The 19461-nt window shown below is 46.5% G+C and overlaps 1 protein-coding gene across 1 annotated transcript in view; it reads left to right on the top strand.

Annotated features, from left to right (window-relative positions):
• Positions 1–19461, top strand: part of SYN3 (synapsin III) — a 419700-nt gene that overhangs the window by 382315 nt on the left and 17924 nt on the right. Inside the window, exons 7-8 of the mRNA XM_047865448.1 lie at positions 10935–11077; positions 15779–15853. Coding sequence (XP_047721404.1) covers positions 10935–11077; positions 15779–15853 — 218 coding nt within the window. The remainder of the gene's footprint in view (positions 1–10934; positions 11078–15778; positions 15854–19461) is intronic.

The following is a 19461-nucleotide window of genomic DNA, read 5'->3' as shown; positions in this document are numbered from 1 at the left end:
TGTTAAGGCCCAATTATCTGTTGTTTGTGAGTCTCTTTTCAATAAGTACCATCAGCCTCAGGGCTATTGCACTTGCTTTTTCCTGCTGCCTAGACTCCCTTCACTCAGCTATTACCATGACAGGCCCTTCCTTTGCTCTTTCAGCAAACATTTGTTGAGTTCCTACTGTGTGCCAAGCACAATACTGGTTGTCAAGGGTACAAGAGGGAATGATAATAATCATAAGAGCTTAACATGTATTGAATGCTTGTGAGGGACCAAGCATTCTTCCAAATTATTTACATGTGGTATCTAACTTAATGCACAACAACAATCCAATCATGTTCAATAGCAATCTGGCGAGTGATCCACATTTGAGGTGGAGTGACTACTTTACATCAACAAGTTATCCAACATTTTGCTGATAAGGAAAGTGAGACACAGACGGGCTAAGTTACTTCCCCAAAGTCACACAGATAATAGATGATGAAGCTGGGATTTGAGCTTGCATTTTATATATATATATATATATATATATATATATATGGATGTTTGTTTTATTTTTTTTTAATTTTTATTTTTTTTATTTTTTGAGAGAGAGAGAAGCTTAATCAGGCTTCACGCCCAGCGTAGAGCCCAACGCAGGGCTCGATCCCACAACCATGAGATCATGACCTGAGCTGAAATCAAGAGTTGGTTGTTCAACCGACTCAGCCACCCAGGCATCCCAGAGTTTGCATTCTTGAACACTGTTATATTGTCTCTCTAGCCAGACACAGAAGGTCCCTGGTCTTGTTGGTTTACATCTTTTGCAGAGGGGAGAAACAATAAGCACATTAGCAGATGTAATTTCAGATAGTCAAAGATGGTAAGAAAAGAAGTAATAGTAATAAACCCGGGTAATTTGGTAGAGACTTCCTAGAGTGGGCAAGGAAGGGGGCCGCTTTATGTCAGAGAGTTGGAAAAGCCTCCACTAAGGGGTCATCTGGACTGAGACCTGAAGAGGCAGGCCATTAGAAGGTATTCTGGAAAAGTCTTCCAAGAGGAGGGAACAGCAAGGACAGAGGCAGTGAGGCAGGGACAAGTTTGGCTGGGTGCAAAAGAGAAATAAGCAGGACCCAGATCACATAGTGTCATGCTTTGCGACCTGGGCTGCACACAACTGCCTGGGGAGCTTCCAGAAATACTGATGCCTTGGCCCACACCCAGAGATGCTAAAGCAATCGATCTGAGGTTTGGCTTGGGCAAGAGGAATTTTAATAGAAGATGATTACAGTGGCCCAATGAGGTATGATGGTGGCTTGGACCAGGGTGGTGACATTGGAGGTGGCAGTATCTCCTCTTTAGCCAGTGCTCCCTCCATGCAGGATTTTAAATGGCTCAGGGCTGGCCTCTCTCCCACACAGCTCACCGTGGTTAACAGGAAGCACTCATTTTCCTAGCCTGGATGCAGCATTGTCTGGGATGCTCAGCCACAGGTGGCCTGGGAGGGCATCAGCTCCAGCGCACCAGCCCTGTCTTGCTGCTAAGACACATATCAGGCTTGCTGAGTGTCCCACTGCTGCTCTTACCAGACGTATCAGGGGGAGTAGTAAGCTGACACAGCTTTCTCCAAGGAAATCATCACCTCACAATCTTGACTCTCTACCCACCCAACCTTGTTATATCAGTGTGGGTAAGTCTACCCTATTGTTGGCCACAGAGGTCTCTGTCCCAGCTTACTTTGGAAGGTGGCACCTTTGTCTCTTCTTGATTCAGCTGTAACTGAAACAGTGCATTTGTCCAGAGAGACAGAAGCAATAAGAAGTGTATATAGGTAGACAAAGAGGTTTATTTTAAGGAATTTGTTCACACGATTGTGGGTGATCAGGTAAGTCCAAACTCTGCAGAGTAAACTGGTAGGCTGAAGACGCTGAATTTTGATCTATTCAGGCCTTCAGCTGATCGGATGAAGCCCACTCAGATTATGGAGGGCAATCTGCTTACCTCAAAAGCCCAGCGATTTAAATGTAAATCTCCACATAGTATTCCATTGTGTATATAAACCATATGTTTTCACTCTTATGTGGATCCTGAGAAACTTAACAGAAGACCATGGGGGAGGGAAAGGGAAAAAAAAAAAAAAAGTTAGAGAGGGAGGGAGCCAAAACATAAGAGACTCTTAAAAACTGAGAACAAACTGAGGGTCGATGGGGGGTGGGAGGGAGGGTGGGTAGGTGATGGGTATTGAGGAGGGCACCTGTTGGGATGAGCACTGGGTGTTGTATGAAAACCGATTTGACAATAAATTTCATATTATAAATAAATAAATAAATAAATAAATAAATAAATAAATGTTAATCTCAACCAAAAGCCCCTCGCAGAAACATCCAGAATAATATTTGACCAAATATCTGAGCACCATGGCCCAGCCAACTTGACACATAAAATTAACCATCACAGACAAGAAGAGACTCATCTTACAGCCTCGTACACTATTCTATTCGTAGAATATTTCCAGAAGAGTACAAAGAGATCTTTTCACCAGGGGGCTTGGGATTTAGAGTAAAAGACATACTTATTTTTTCCCAGGTTTCATTTTTACATCTTTGACTTTTATTTATTTATTTATTTATTTATTTATTTATTTATTTATTTTGCTGTGTGTGTGTATATATGTACTAGTTTTTCAAATAAAAATAAACTATAAAAAAGGGATCAAACTGATCATTGGATTGCACTTATTGGCCATCTGCACAACTGCTTTCTTCAAACCACACTTTAAGATGACATAAGCACATGAGCCTCCACTAAGGGGGATCATAAGAAACAGCAAATATCAAGAGAGCGCTGTTGACGTTTGTTACACATCGCAGCGCCCCCTATAGGAGGGCCCCAGGAGATTTCACCTGGACTTTAATTCCAAAAATGGCTGTAATTCTCTCAGGCACCTGGTTTCCTCTTAGGGAGACTGAATTGAGTAACTGACCAAAGTTTCCTACAATGAACACAACCAAAGGGGGGTCACACACCCCTAGCCAGGTATTACCATATGGCTTGTAACCTCATTTGAAGCACAATTTTATGTTCTCACTTTTTGTCTTTCTCTTTTAGTCCTGCTTTTTTTTTTTTTTCCAACGTTTTATTCATTTCTGCGACAGAGAGAGACAGAGCATGAACGGGGGAGGGGCAGAGAGAGAGGGAGACACAGAATCGGAAACAGGCTCCAGGCTCCGAGCCATCAGCCCAGAGCCCGACGCGGGGCTCGAACTCCCGGACCGCGAGATCGTGACCTGGCTGAAGTCGGACGCCCAACCGACTGCGCCACCCAGGTGCCCCAAGTCCTGCTTTTTTTTAAAAACACTTCATTGCAGAAATTTTCAAATACACATAACAGAAGAGAAAATGGTAGACTGTATCCCCCCTGTACCAATCACCCAACTTCAACCATTATTCACTAATGGTCAGTTAGGTTTTACATACCTCTCCACACATCCTCGCAAATGCCACTCAATACTTTTTCATTATTTTAAAATGAGATATAATTCTCATTCTATAAAATTCATCCTTCTAAAGTGTACGATTCAGTGGTGTTGAAGTATATTCACAAGGTGGAACCATCACCATCATAGTTCTAAGAAGTGTTTATCAGCCCATATCCAGCAGAAGTCATTCCTCATTCTCCCTTCTCAGCTCCTGGCAACCACACATCTACTTTCTGTCTCTATGGATCACCCGATTTTTTTTTTTCCCATCCGAATTCAAGTTTTATTTTATTTTTTTTCCCAGTCAGCTTTATTTTTTTTTCAATATATGAAATTTATTGTCAAATTTTTTTCCATACAACACCCAGTGCTCATCCCAAAAGGTGCCCTCCTCAATACCCATCACCCACCCTCCCCTCTCTCCCACCCCCATCAACCCTCAGTTTGTTCTCAGTTTTTAAGAGTCTCTTATGCTTTTCACCAGATTATTTTAAAGCAAATCTCAGGTATCACATAACTTCACCTATAAATATTTTAGTATGTGTTTCCAACACATAAGGACTCCTTTTTTTTTCCCTTTAACAAAGACAAATACCACTAGGATACAAAAAAAATAGTAATAATTCTTTAATATCATCTAATACATAGTCAGTGTTCAACAGTTCGCTGTTAACTGATTTATTCTCATTGTATCCAAACAAGGCCTTCACACGTGATGTGGTTGGTATGACAGAAGTCTCTTTTGATCTGTAACAGTTCCTTTTCTTGTGGTTGGTTTGTCACTTATTTATAAGGAGGAGGGGGGAGCTCTTTTCTCTGTAGAATTTTCTACAGTCTGAATTTGGCCAATTATAGATCCATGGTGTTCTCTTATTGTCTGTATGTCCTATAAACTGGTGGTTGAATATAGAGACTTGATCTGATTCAGGGTCTGGGTTTTGACAAGAATATAGCTGGTAGTGGGTGTGTCTCTTCCCTATCTGTAGACACAGTCATGTCTGTCTTTTGAGATTTAAGACTGATCTGTGAGTTCAGGTATTGTCTGCCTGATCCACACATTAGGAAGTTCCCCATCAGCCTTTCCCAAAGGTCTTGCCTTGATCAATGTTGCCTAGATCCATTATTGCATTAGGGAGATCATTGCAGAAGGATGATGTCCTAGTTCTGCATTAATTAGCTAGAATTGATCTGAAAAAGACTTTTCCTCATCAATTTGGGTGATTATACAGGAGATAGATCTTGTAGCTGGATGAATAATTATGTAAATAACTATATAAAAAAGTATTTATTGATGGTTCAATGTCAACAAAGAATCACAATGATTATTTAATTAAAGAGAATGATCTTTTATTGAGTACCTACTAGGTGTCGGACACTATGCTTTGTAGGTCCTTTGACATTCATACTTTCATTGAAAAATCATAATCCGAGGCACCTGGGCAACTCAATCAGTTAAGCATCCAACCTCAGCTCAGTTCATGATCTCACGGTTCATCAGTTCGAGCCCCGCGTCAGGTTCTGTGCTGACAGCTCAGAACCTGGAGCCTGCTTTGGATTCTGTGTCTCCCCCTCTCTCTGTCCCTCCCTGCTTGCACTCTGTGTCTCTCTCTCAAAAAATAAATGAACACTTAAATAATTATTTTTTAAAAATAATAATAAATCATAATAATCCTGCAAGGTAGTTGTTATCACATTTAACAGATAAGGAAACGAAAGCTCAGAGAAGTGATTTAAATAAGATCAAACAGCTGAATCTAGGTGTGGGAAGGGTGCACCAAAACCATGAATGGAGCTGAGAGGGATAGTTAACAGGTTCGATGACAGAGTAAATATTAGAAGATGACGGGATCGATGAAAACAAGAGAGCCTTACATTTACAGCGGGAAATATAAAGTCCTGCTCTGGGACTAAATCCACTCAAGTACACGCTCAGAGAGATGTGAATGATCAGGATCTTGTGTTTTAAAATGACCTCAAGGGAGGGCACCTTTTGGGATGAGCACTGGGTGTTGTATGGAAACCAATTTGTCAAAAAATTTCATATAAAAAAAATAAATAAAAAAAAATAAAATGACCTCAAGACATTAGCTTAGAACAAGCCCCATATGGATCTTAGAAAAACTAACATTGTATGAAGGTACATTAATAGGAGCAAGTAATGAATAGGCTTAAAGCTCCATTTGGATAAAAATCATAAATCTCTGTTTCCCTATTGTACCCCCAGCCTCCAGCATAGTATCTGGAAAAACAGTCAGTAATGATCTGGATATAATGGGCACTCCACACATATCTGTAAACACTTAGATGTATTTATTCAATCATTAACTGAATCTATCGGGGGCTTGTTCCCTAAGTGCTGTTATAGGTGCTTGAAATCCAGCACTGCTCTTGCAAGGCTTACATCCTAGTAGAACAGTAGGGAAGAGAGACAACAAACAAATAAATAGATAATGGTGTGAAGTGTGGTGGAAGCACCATGGACAAAAATTAAGCGGGGTATGATGGATGACAAGTACTGGGTGGGAGGAGTCACCCCACATCTGGTGGTCAGGGAAGATAGCTCTGCACAGGTAATGTGCAGCAGAGACCTGAATGTGAGGGTGTGAGCCATGCAAGCAAGGCACGGCAGGTGCAAAGGCACTGAGGCAGGAGTATGCCAGATCTATTCCACACAGAGGGAGGTACAGTCTTAACCAGTCTCGGCTAGTGATTCCGGGCACCACGTAGTTTAAGACATTGTCAAATGAGAGCATTTCAAGGTAGTAAAAGGCTCTGGAACCTGCTCACATGAAGGTGAGTTAAAGAAGAGTGACTTCGGCATACCTGACTGGCTCTCCTCAAATGCATGAAGAGCAGACACAAGGCTGAGGGCTCAGAATTACCCTGTGTAATCAATAACTGGGACCATTCATTCACTCTGGCTGTAATATACCATAGAACAAGTTCCCCCTTGCTCAGTAATGAGCTCCCTGTTATTGGAGGTGTTCAAGCAAATGCAGACAATCTACCAAAGATGGAGAAAATGACTGGCCCATCTTAGGCTGGAATAGGAGACCTCTGAGGTTAAGCCCGTCAAGGAGATTCAGAACTGTACCCTAACCCCTCTCTCCAGTTTCCCTCCCTTTCCGCCCTCTCTGTTTCCATGCTCCCACTTTGCTCACCCTCAGGATGAAGCAAATGCATACACACAAACACACAACAGCAGGTAGAGCAGTGTAGGGGAGAGAGAGCAAAGACCAGGAAGGCAGAGGAAAAGGGAAAGAAGAGAAAAGACAGGGAAGGGAGAGGAGGGGAGTGGGAGGTGGGGACGTGGGTGTGAGGCTTCAGAGTCAGGGAGTCCATGGTGACCCCACTGCAGGTTCCCAGAGCAGCAAATGGGTAATCTTGAATCACAGCTCATTTAGGACTTCCTGTTTTCAGCTTGTCTCTGTGAATATTTGGAGGGGTTTCCAGCTAGTAAATAAAGCAGAGTGCCAAGACTCCCTCCCCAGGCCAACAACCATTTCACCATCCCTGTGGCTGCCCGTCCTCAATTCCCTCTGACCCCGCCTAGCCTCTTGCCTGAGGAGCATGCCAGAGTCCCCTCCAGCACCCACCCACCCGGCTCCAGGCCCCCTGCCCACTTCTCCTGAGGTTCTGACTCAGTCAGGTTCTCATGACAGAAGGACAAACCTCGGAGAGTGCAGGATTCAGGCCGAGCATTTACAGAAAAATTCACCTTGAAAAAGACACGTGTTCCTGAGACACATTTTCTTGGCCTTTTCCCAAACTCCCACATCCTTCCTTCCATTCTCCTGCCCCCTCCCAAGTTACAAGTGGATCTTTATCCAGCCTTCTTAAATGTGATCCCGCAAACATGTTTGGCACATCTGTAACGTGCCAGGCACCTGTGTTATGACTGGGAGGGAGACACATCGTCTGTCCTTCAGAAGCCGACAGTGTGATGGGAGGCAGACATGGGTGGAGCCAGGGGTAGAGCTGAGCTTTTTTGGGGCCCAGACATCACACAATTCGGAGGCCCTCTGTTAGGAAAAGACAATAAAATGGCGAGGCACATCAGGTCGGGGCTTGTCCTTGGGTGTTAGAAGAGCCCATATACAAGAAACCTCTCACTCCTGGAGAGGGGAGGATGGGCATCCCCCACCCCGAAACACTCAAAAAGGAGCACAAAAAGAGGTTGGGCTGACCACTAATTAATTAGCTAATTAATTAATTAAACCCTTATGTCTACACTGTCTCTCTTTGTGCTCTTTTGTCTATCCTGTGAATAAATGAATGCATGCTTGAAGCATTCAGCAAATATGTACGTAGGGCTCCTGTAATAATTGGGACAAAGTTCAGCTGTATAACAAAGACCTAAGGTGACCTCAGTAATCCAGGACTTTCTCACACAGTGGTCTGGGCAAGAGCAGCCCAGGGTTCCTGTGGAGCTTCCCTGGTTTTAAGGACCCAGGCTCCTTCCATCTTGTTGATCATTCGCTCCTGAGCTGTTGCTTTTCAGCCACAAGGTCATAGATGGTCCACACTCCAGCCAGCAGGAAGAGGAAAAGCCCTGCCCTTCCCTTTAGTGATAGGCCTGGAAGTTCGGACCCCACTTCTGCTCACAGAAGCAGAAAACATGATCACATGGGCACACACAGGCGCCAGGGAGATGGGGAAGTGTGATATTTATTCTGTGAGAGGTCATATGCCCCCAGGTTGGGTGCTTCATGACTGTAGAAAAGAAGGGACATTGTGGACAGCTAGAAGTCTACGAGACACTCTGCAGTGTATGCTGTGCTGTCTAGGAAACCGAGGAGCAGAAGAAGTTCTGGTCCTTTCCAGAGCCATCCATTGATAGAACTGAATTAAACAAGCTGTCTCCCACCCATTGTTTTATGTTGGTAACTTTAATTCTTTCTACCAGATCACAAATGTTGGCTGAAGAGGAAACACTCTGATCCTTAAAGGGGAAGTTGGAGGAAGGGGAGGCAATAAAGTGAAGAAGTTGATGGGGAAAAAAGAGAACCAGAAGAGAGTAGTGGGGTAGAAACCGAGTTTCAAAAAGCTCAGCAATTTCGAATGTCATGGAATGCCCAACGGGATGCCAGTCAAAAGAACGCTATTGGATTTGCCAGTGAGGAGGTGACAGGTGACCTTTGCCAAATCAGTTTCAGCTGAATGGTAGGGAATGAAATCTGAAGACGGTGGGTTTAGGGGTGAGTGGGAAATGTGGAGGGACACACCGAGGACAGTGAGGCCCCAGGGTATTGAAAAGCAGGAACAATTCGAAGAGAATCTATGATTCCCATGATCATGTCGACCCAAAGGATAAAGCATCAACAGAGAGCCAAAGATAAAGATAAGGCAGGAATGTAGTGTGACTGCCTCAGCAAACACCAACATAGCAGCGACTTAAACAAGATTAAAGTCTACTTTTTCATGTAAGAGTCTGAGCATGCTCAGTCAAGGGCAGATTCGGGGACTCCATGGTGTTGGGAATCCAGGTTCCATCCACCTTATTACTCAGCCATCTTCAACATGCAGCTTCCATCCTGGGGTCTGAGATGTCAGGTAGAAGAAGGAAAAGAGAAAGGGGAGATTCCCTTTGTCATAAAGGCAGCGCTCAGAGGTTGCTCACAGCAACTACCACTTGCGTGTTCATTGACCAGACTCTGAGACTTGGCCATATCTACCTGTGAGGGAGACTGGAACAGAGCTGTCTTTAGCTGAGAGACTAGATACCCAGATGAGCTTAAGGGTCCTCCTGCTGCAGGAGGAGGGGCCAGTGAGCAGTCAGTCTAGGAAGACCTAGAACAAGGGACAGGTTCAGCCAGGGTTGGGAGGCGGCACACAGTCACCCGGAGGAAGAAGCAGAAAGCTGGTGAGCTTGGAAAGGAATAGAAAATAGGGAACTCTTGCTTGGCCACTTTTATCTTCTCTGCAAAGTGGGACTCAGAGTCATGGCTGCGAGGCTGGGACTCTCCAAGAGCCAAAAAAAGGGAAGGTGCACCAAGCCTCACTCCCCATCATTATTTCCCATCTGTGGGGGTGCAACAGCAGGTATGCACCTGTAGATACCCTGGAGATGGTTTGAAGAATAGTTGTGCTCTTGAAGTCCCGAGCTTCCTTCCCAGCTCTGTGCTTAGCTGCCATATGGCCTTAGACAAGGCAAGAGATATGTTTCTGTATCTGTTAAATGACCATACTAATGCCCATGCTGCCCACCTCGCAACCCTATTCTGTGTCCCAGGAGAGAACTGTGAAGCTGTTTTGTAAGTTGTGGGCTGTAGGTGGGCATCGTCCTGGAGGGATGGAGTTGTCAGGGCACTGGTTGAACCTTGAGGAGAGACCGTAGAGACAGAACAGCCCCCCCACAAGCTTCCCGGCACTTGGCCAACCCCCACCAGGGAATTTGGGCTCCCCCTGCCTCTGGCCCAACATCAGAACCCTCTGCTGTCCAGGCGGAAGTGACACGGGAGGGGGCGGCCCTCCCAGCTGTTCATAGCCAGTTGCAGTCAGCCTCTGTTCTGTCTTGAGAGCACAAAGAGCCTTGGTTTGGTCCCCTGCATTTGGCCTTGGAAGTTCTCCTGGGATCTCTCCTTGACCCCAGGGCCCAAATTCGTGTTCCTGGCCTCAGCTAAGTAAACAGTGCGAGTTTCTCTCCCAGGCCTTAGGCCAAGCACAACTAACCTTGTCCAGTGTATACACATGCATGCACACATGCACACACACTGCTTGCACACACGAGCACCACATACAACACACATCTTACACATGCAAACACACCAAATACACCACAAACACTGCACCTGTGTGCCACACACATGTCCCCCACATGCTACATACATGTCTCCCACAAACTACACATACATACAACCCACATGCACACACCCAGCACATACATACCATGTGCACATATACATACAGTCCCTTTTTCCTAACTGGTCTCTATCCCATATCACATTCAACCCTCCATTCAACCCACTATATAACTACTTGAGGGATTTTTCTAAAATACAGTGAGGCTACTTTCTTGTTTCAACTCCTCCAATTCTTCCAGTGGTTTTCCAGACCCTTCAGCCTCTTACCAAAGTGGCTGAAGTCCCCCAAGGCCTACTTCCTGACAACCCACTTCAGCCATCCCTCACCATCCTGCCCTGTCGGCCAGTCTGAACCACTTGCCCATTCCTGCTCCCCAGTGGCTCCCCTGCCTCTGCTTTGCCCACCCTCTCTATCCTCCAGAGAAATGCCCCTCCTGAAACATGTATTTATTCTTTCAAACTCTGTTCAGAGCTCACCTGTTCTATAAAGATTCTCCTGACCAGCCAGATGGAATGTTCCCTTCCTCCTCTGCATTCTAGTGGAATGACTAGTTTCCCATGTCTGTCACTTCTGCTAGGCAGGTGACTTTCTCAAGGTCACTATATACGGAACCCTGGGTCTTGGCATTGGGTAGGTGCTCCATGAACGCTGGGCAGGTGGCACTCACCCCCTCATCTTCCCACACAGATCAAAGTAGAAAACCAGCATGACTACCAGGACATCACCAGCATGGTGGCAATGGCCAAAACCTATGCCACCACTGAGGCCTTCATTGACTCGAAGTACGACATCCGCATCCAGAAAATTGGATCCAACTACAAGGCTTACATGTGAGTCCCTGGGTGGGGGCTAGGGGGCTGGGAGGAAGGGTGGGAGGAGAATGTAGGAGGAACAGTGATTAGAGATACATGTTCAGGCCAGTCTCCTCCACCCCAGGGCAGAGACCCTTCAGCACATCGTTATTCTCCCTTTATGTCTCCTTACTGCCTTCCTCTCTGGTCAGTACAGCTAAGCATCCCAGGGTAGACATCTGTCTACCCAAAAAGAGCTGTTTCTCCCAGAGCAAGTCAGACATTTGGCATGTTTGAGGGAACTTTGAGTATGTATGGGATGTAAGCCATAGGAGACCAAGCTGAAAGAGAAACCTGGGGACAAATCAAGGAGGGTCTTGAATGCCGTGCTGAGGGCTTGGGGCTTTTGTTCTATTCTCTTCTGAGCAGAGAAGTGGCATCATCTGACCTGTATTTATAAAAAGATGGTTCTGGAGCCATGGGCTGCAAAGGGGTTCTCTGGAACTAATAAGACTAATTAGGAGATTACACCAGATCTCTCCAGCTGCAGGCAACAATAACCACATCTGACTAACCTGAGGGAGTTTTTCAAAGGGATTTTATTAGAAAACCATGAGTGATCAGAAACTCTAAAAACAAAACCACAAAACTATCAATTTCAGAAAGATAAGGATCCAGGGCAGCTCCAGGAATCTGGGTGGCCAGAAGCAACAGGCAATCTTCATGGCACCCCCACTGGGACATGAATCTGCCCGAATCATTTTCAGTGCTTAACTCAAGGTTGTGATTCCATGGAAACAGTGCTGATTAATCCAACTTAGGTCACATGCTTACTGATTAGAGAAAGGCAGAAAACCAATATGGAGAGTCCCACCAAGATGAATGCCTTTTGGGTGGGGTCATTCCCCCAGGGGAAACTGAGGTGCCATGACAAAGGAAGGAGGAATGGATGCCAGAAAATCCAGCACACGTTCACCCCAGGGGTAGTTCTGGCAAAGGATGACTCACACTGGAGCTGCTGCGGTCATGAGTCCTTGAATAGGTGGGAGGTCTTATCTGCTCCAAGGCCTCTCTGGGTCTCACTTTGGAATGTGGTTGTTGGTTCTGCTTAAAATGACAAGACCCGAGAGAGCCAACCAGTGCCGGGTTGCCAAGCATTAATGGAGCGCTGACTGTGTGCATGGCTCCATATGTGAGGACGGCAATGTCTAGCCATGGACAGTTGGAAATCTCTCTGTATGCTGCTATACAGTGGAGCTTGTGCTCTAGGCCAGGGTCAGCAAACCACAGCCCACAGGCTAAATCCAGCTGCCACCTGTTTCTGTAAATAAAGTTGTATTGACCACAGCCAGACACATCCATTTATGTATTACCGAGGGTTGCTCTGGCACTACCTGGGTTGCCTAGACTAGGGGTCAGCAAACTTTCTGTGTGAAGGGGCTGGATGTTAATTTTAGGTTTTGTGGGCTGCACAAGATGCTGGCAGTTGACCCGGTAACGAAAGATTCCCAGAGAAGGGATGGAGCCCGTTCTCCAGGAATTCTTTTGCTCTTTCTTCCACCCATGAGCCAGGCCAGACCCGTCACTGCTCTCAGATCCCTCAGGGTGATAAGATCGGCTCTTCCCTGCCCCCTCTGAGTTGGGGAACGTTCCAGTGCAGCAGTCCAGGGCATTCCTGAGGCCTGCAACCAATCCATCATGATATCACTTCCCTCCTCTCCTCATTGTTCGCATTTCCACTTGACATTGACGACACCTTGTCCCAGTTTCTCTTCTTGAAGATTAGCTCATTGCCGCATTCTTTATGCTGAGCCTTTCTGCCCTGGCAGCTCCAATTTGTCATTAGTTATGGCTTTTCCTGGACCCTGGGTTGGCCCCGGTCCGAGGGAGGGGGTTCATGTCAGACCTCAGCATACAGCATCCTCTCTGCCCCCAACCTCCTTTCTGGCCCACTTCCTGCCCTGCACACAGGCCTTTGCCTTGTTGCTACTGGGCTGTCATTGTTTCCAAGGCCTCTCAGCAGACAGAGCTAGGAAATATACATGTGTCCCTTAACCCCTGTATGCCCACGTATCTGTAATTATTTCTATATATAACCAGCTCTATCTAAAGCTAGAGAGAGTTCATATCGATGTGTCTGACTCTCATCTAGTACTACATGAATCATCTCAGCCTTTCCAGATTGCTTATCTAGAACTTCCCAACCAAACAGGGAAATACCTGGCTCCTACCATCTGCCATCTATTTACTTATTTGTTTGATCCCAATACAATTGCAGAACCATTAAGTTGGAGCCCCGTGGGAAAGAGCTTCATCCAGTGCAGTACAGCGTTCATGTATGGCTCCTTTTATATCTAGTCATACAGCCTCCACTCACAACCAAGGTTACTTGGGGCCGCACCTTACCACCCACCCCCACTCTCTTCAGCAAGGGAGTCAACATCATACATTTGGAATATAGGTAGATTCTCCTGTCGAAGTCTACATTCTGTCCTACATTCCAGCAGGTGCATCACATTTGGACCAACTGACTCTTTTCCCCTAGCCTGTGATGGGTTCCACCATGGAGAGTCATGGTGCAGAGCACGGAGTTTCTCATATATGGTTTGGTGGCTTCTGTCACTAAGTGGGAATGATAATAATAGTAAGTCTTCCTCATGAGGTTTTGTAAGCCTGAAATAAGTTAGTGCTTATAGAGACCTTAGGCCCATGTCTCAGACATAGAAAGCACTCATTGAATAGCAACTCTCCCTATCATTATTTTCTTGGAAGGAGAGCAATCTGGCTTGTGTTTCTGCTCCTTCTGGCATTGCAGTGCCTTCTTCTTGTGTCTCTGCTTACTGAAAAACAATAGTAGCACCCACTGTACTAAGATATTTATGGGAATATTTCCTTTAGCCCACACAATATATCGGGATGGAGATCACTCTCATTTAAAGACTCAGAGATATGCATGGTTATGCAGCTAGAAAATGCTGGAACCAAGATTCAAACTTGCATCTGTCTGACCCACGTCAGTTCTTACCTTCTCTTACCACCATACAGATCCCACTATACCAACCCTACCATCCTCCAAGGCACATTCCGTGGTTACCTTCTGGGGTCACATTGAGTGAGTATGGTTTCTCCTTTGCTTTCCCAGGGCTCCCCGCTCACTCCTCAGGTACGCTGCTAACCTTACCACACCTCCACTCTGGTTTCAAACTAGTCCACCCTTCCAGGTAGAGACCAGCCTTAGGATGGGGTCATCTCTGCACACTGAGCCTAGTCCAGTATCCAGGACATAGGGTGGCCCAATGAGTGTTTGCCAAGTTGAATTGAATCAAGATGGGCTGAACTGAACTGGCATAAAGCTTATCGATGTCACTGCACCCCTTAGCAATTCTAGCTCCTGTTGGCCATTATAAATTCTCAGCATCTGTTGTCTTCAGATGCATTTTATTTTCTCTTTTAGAAGGGTATATTTGTGTAGTGATTCCTCCTCCCAGTTCACCCTTTCACTTTAACCACATGCCTTCCCTTGGCCACAAAACAGAAAACTTCACCTCTGCTACCTTGCTTGCACCCATTTAGGCTTTACTGAGTCCAGATCAGCCCCTGGAAATCATTTGTCTCGATTCTTCCCCAATATACACAGTTCCTCACCCAGCAGTTAGCTACTGGGTACCTACTACATGCCGGGTCCCGCTGGACACTGGGGGGAAAGGGGATGAGTCAAATATGTCCCTGCCCTCAGGGAAGACTGGACATGAAAGCAGTCATTCCAAGTGAGATAAGCATTACTAAACATTGGTATAGGCATGTCTACTCTTGTCAGGGAGGTGGATAGTTGGGAAGCCACATACCACGAAACGTGAAGGATGAGTAGGTTTTAGGGAGGCAAAAATGGAGACAAAGACTGGATCAGGCAAAGGGAAGAATATGAGTAAAAGCCTTGACAGGAGAAATCTGTGGCATTGGAGCACTGCAAGGGAGGTCAGCTGTTGCTAGAGAAGAAAAGGCAAACGAGGGGCACTTGGGTGGCTCAGTTGTTTGGGCATCCAACTCTTGATTTTGGCTCGGGTCATGATCTCATGGTTCCTGGGTTTGAGCCCCATGTCTCATCAGGCTCCATGCTGCCAGCACAGAGCCTGCTTGGGATTCTCTCTCTCCCTCTCTGTCTCTTCCCTTCTCCAACTCACACGCACATATGCACACTATCTCTTTCTTTGTCAAAATAAATAAATAAAGTTAAAAGAAGAAGAAGAAGAAGAAGAAGAAGAAGAAGAAGAAGAAGAAAAGGCAAACAAATAGAGAGGGTGTTGAGGCCAGGAGGCCTTCCTGCCCTTCACTGTGAAAAAGTGATCACTTCTCTCCATGGATCATTTTTCCTACATTTTGGAGCCCTCAAGAAATTCCAGGATCACTAATGGCTCTACTACCCTAGTTCTTCTTTACAAAACCAAGAGGCCAAGGTTTGGGAGGTTTCATCTGATGGTGTAGGCATTTTTGAAACTTAACTCTTAGATATCAGAAGTGGCTTAGAAGAAGACAAATAAAGTCCAACAAGTAAAGAAAACAACAGCATAAAGGAAAATTTTAAAAAGGCAAATAAAGCTGGGGACAAGATGTGTACCTAATAATACATGCCATCATGTGAGCCACATATATGAATCGGTGCCTCCTAACAGCCAAAACAAAGATGGAAAGCAGAGCAGTAACAGGTGTCCTAATGCCCTCAGTGTTATTTATCTGCTACAGGAGAACCTCCATCTCTGGAAACTGGAAGGCCAACACAGGTTCTGCCATGCTGGAGCAGGTGGCCATGACAGAGAGGTAAGAGAGGAAGGAGGTGTAATAGGGCGACGCACCAGCCACAGCAGGAGGTGGGTGAGGGATACAACAGGAAGTCTGTAAGGAATGCCACCTCACCCTCTGGCCAGTGCCTTGCCATGCACAGAGCACTTTCCTGGGCACAACAGCTCTTTATTGCACAACAAGCTGCAGGGTAGATGTTTTATAATCCCACTTTACAGATGGGAGAAGACAGTTCAGAGAGGGAAAGTGACTTGTCCAGGGTCACAGAACTCATCAATGACAGAGCTGAGATGTCTTAACCCCAAGTCCAAGGGTCTTTCCAGCCCTGCCCAGCTACTGCAGAGATAGCAGGGAGTCCTCACCAGTCCCCTCTGTGCTCTCACAGGTACATGAAAGCATCCTTATTAGGGCACCAGAGCTACTGGAATGTCCACTCTTCTCTCTGATTTATCTCCATCTCAGTGTCAGGAGGGAGAGGGTATTTCCAGTGAATCATGAATGTGGTATGTGCACTCTGGCTGAAGGTCCCTCAGGTCTTTCTGCCTGTAAACACTGCTGGGAGCTCCCTTCAGCTGAGGAAGGGCCAGTCACCTACGACCAGGGCCAGCAGCACACACACGTTCTTTCCTGCAAGCCAGCTGACCTGCGTGTAGGCATGCAATGAGAGTGGATAGAGTGTGGGCTTTGGGGTCAGAAAGATCCATTGAATGAACACTTATTGAGTGCCTACTGCATGCCATGTTGTGCCAAGCACTGAGGAGGCCAAGATGAAAAGATCCAGCCCTTCCCTTTAGAGACTGTGTGACCTTGGCAAGTGTCAGAACACAAACATCATTTGTCAGAGACAAAGGGGGATTTGTTGACTTGTGGCAATGAAAATTCCAGAGGTGCAGCACTAGGTAAGACTTTAAAGCTCATTCTACACACCTCAGTTCAGCTTTGTTCTATGTTGGCTTCATTCTGGACAGTACACTCATTTGGTGGCCCATAGTGGCTCCAGGCTCCCATCCTGAGTGTCAAGTCCCACAGGACAAAACTCCTCTTTCTCAGACATTTCAAGCAAAAACTGAAATTGAGCCTTATTCACTGATTGGCCTGCCTTGAGTCACATGACCATCCCTGAACCAATCCCTATGGCCCAGAAAACAACACCACTGTGATTCAATAGGCCTCTGTCTCCTCTCTGCCCCCTGGAGATTAGGGTGGGATCAGGTGGCTATAGCAGGAATGACTGAGGGAAACAGGAAGGGGTATGATGCCAAGGAACATCAGGAAGGATAGGAGGGAAAATGAATGTTATGCAGACTAAAACAACAGTCCCGGCTCCCCAATCAAGGCAGAGACAGAGTGTGGTATGTCGGGGTGGAAGCAAGCTTTAGGTGCTTGCAGAGGGAGCACAGAGAAGGGGCACCCAATGCAAGAAGGGGTCAGATCAGGGAAGGCTTCCTGAAAGAGGTGGAACCACAATCCCCTGTAAAGAATGAGTAGGAATTGGGAGGCTTTCCTTCACTTCTCTGTCAGTTATCCATTGAGCACCAGCTGGGAGCATTATTGAGCTAGGCCCTGGGAAAATGGTGGCAGACAGATGGACATGGTCCCTGCCCTCGTGGAACTTATGGTTCTGGAGCTCTAAGAAGCAGCAGGATGTGAACAAAAGTGAGTGGTCCTGTCCCTGCAAACTTATGTTCCCTAGGGTAAGTTAACTAACCTCTGTGAACTTCTGCAACTGTTCAGTGGAGGTAATAAGCCAGAGTGCTGAATGGGAGAGGGCTGTTCTGTGCCTAACACAGAAGTGGCCCATGGCAGCCCCAGGTGGCAGTTGCAGCCTTCAATCTTGGAACCCACTGTGCCAACTAGTCTCAGGGAAGGGGAGAGTGTGCTCATTACCTTGTACAATTGAATCATCTGGTCTGAGGCAATCATTTCCTTCCCCCAGTGAGCATTCATGGGACATCATGGTCCTTTTCTCCGTGGCCTTTCCAGATCGTGAGCCCAGCCTTTTGCCATGCCTCATGAGCTGCTCACAAATCACCCCAGAAGGCCACCATATCCCTAACTGCACAGTTCCAAGCCACTTGAGCTATTTCTTCAAGAGCCTACAATAGGCATGAGTCCACTTAGGCCTGAATTCACTTTACCTTCTGTAAAGCTATGGGCAGTACTCCCAGAACCTGGGACAGAACTCCCCAATCCCACTTCCACAGGGGAAAATCTCTGGGGTCCCATAAATTTTCCCTGGCCCTCTTTCCACCTGGCCTGTTTGCCAGGTAGCCTGACTCCTTGGCAAAACCAATAGTATGGCTTGGTTGGTGCTAGTCCCACCTGGCTGGAGGGGACTATGGACCCATGTTCTCCAGGCTCTCCCACACTGCTCCACCCTTGAAGTCCCTTCCTTGAACCTGGGAAGGTGGAGAGTGGGGAGAGCTGTGCCCCATGGGATGCAGCCAGTAGCTATTCCAGAAATTCATTATTTGAAAACAGTCTCTAGAAATCAGTCTTCTACAGACTGGTCTTGGTCCAGACTTCCATCTTCCTTTGAGAAGACACCTGATTTAGGAGTGTGTCTTAGGGCACAGGTCTTCCTAAACTGGAGTTAGCCATTGGTGCCAGATACAGGAACCCTGGTCAGAGAGCCCGCGGAGCTCTTAGAGCTCTGAGGACGAACGGTTATTCTCAAATTGGGGCTGCACATGAGAATCACAGGAGAAATTTTAAAAACGTACAGAGATTATGCTAACGTAGGGCAGGGCCCCCAAATCTGAATGTTTACTCTGTGTTTGTGTGCTCAACTCTCCTGGCGACTCTGATGCACAACTAAAATCATACCTAGACCTTCCCATTTTTCAGATAGGGAAACTGAGGTTTCAAGAGGAAGAGGCTGACCCAAAACTATTGAGGAAATTAATAGCAAGACCCCAGGTCACTGGTATCCCAGGCTGAGGGAGAACAGGCTGCAATGTGTCCCAAGGGAGAGGAAGGGTGGCTTGCTTGGACTGTGAAATCAGACAGACTCTAGGTTTGGAAGCCAGTACAGTGGCTGATTAACCTCTCTGAGCCTCAGTTTCCTTATCAGTAAGAATGGGCTAAAGCTTCCTGACAGAGTTGTGTTTGGGGTTAGAGGGAGAAAGAAGGGTCAACCCCCGCAGAAGGCCTGTAGGGGCTCAATAGCCATGAGTTTCCATCCTTCCTTTTCTTTCTGTGATCTCACATGCTCCTTGCTACAGCTGGATGCAAAAACTGAGAGCTAGGAGCCGGGAGATCCGTGTAATCCTGGCTCTATTACTGTCTTGCTGTGTGGCCTGGCCAAGCCACTCTCCCTCTCTGGGCCTCCATGGGCATTGGCGGTTAAGATGAGAGAGTTGGTTCTAAGAGTGCTTCAGCCATGATCTCTCCTCATTCCAGGCCTTTTGGCTCAGAGACACAAATAGATCTCAGAGCAGGAGTGCCCCGTGTGACCCTGGAGGGTGAGGAGAGAAGCAAGAACATTGACACAAAGTCCCCTGTGACTCCCAAATCCAGCCACCACAAGGGAAGCCAAGTGCAAGCCCGGGGAAGACTTCTCCAGATACAACCATCCCCTTGTTGCAGGGTCAAAGTCCAGCGTTGAGATCTTTCCCCTGCAAAGC

The sequence above is a fragment of the Prionailurus viverrinus genome, chromosome B4 (assembly GCF_022837055.1).
Source record: "Prionailurus viverrinus isolate Anna chromosome B4, UM_Priviv_1.0, whole genome shotgun sequence".
Lineage (NCBI taxonomy): Eukaryota > Metazoa > Chordata > Mammalia > Carnivora > Felidae > Prionailurus > Prionailurus viverrinus.
Note: the sequence above shows the minus strand (reverse complement) of the source record. Positions and strands in the feature narration are given on the sequence as shown.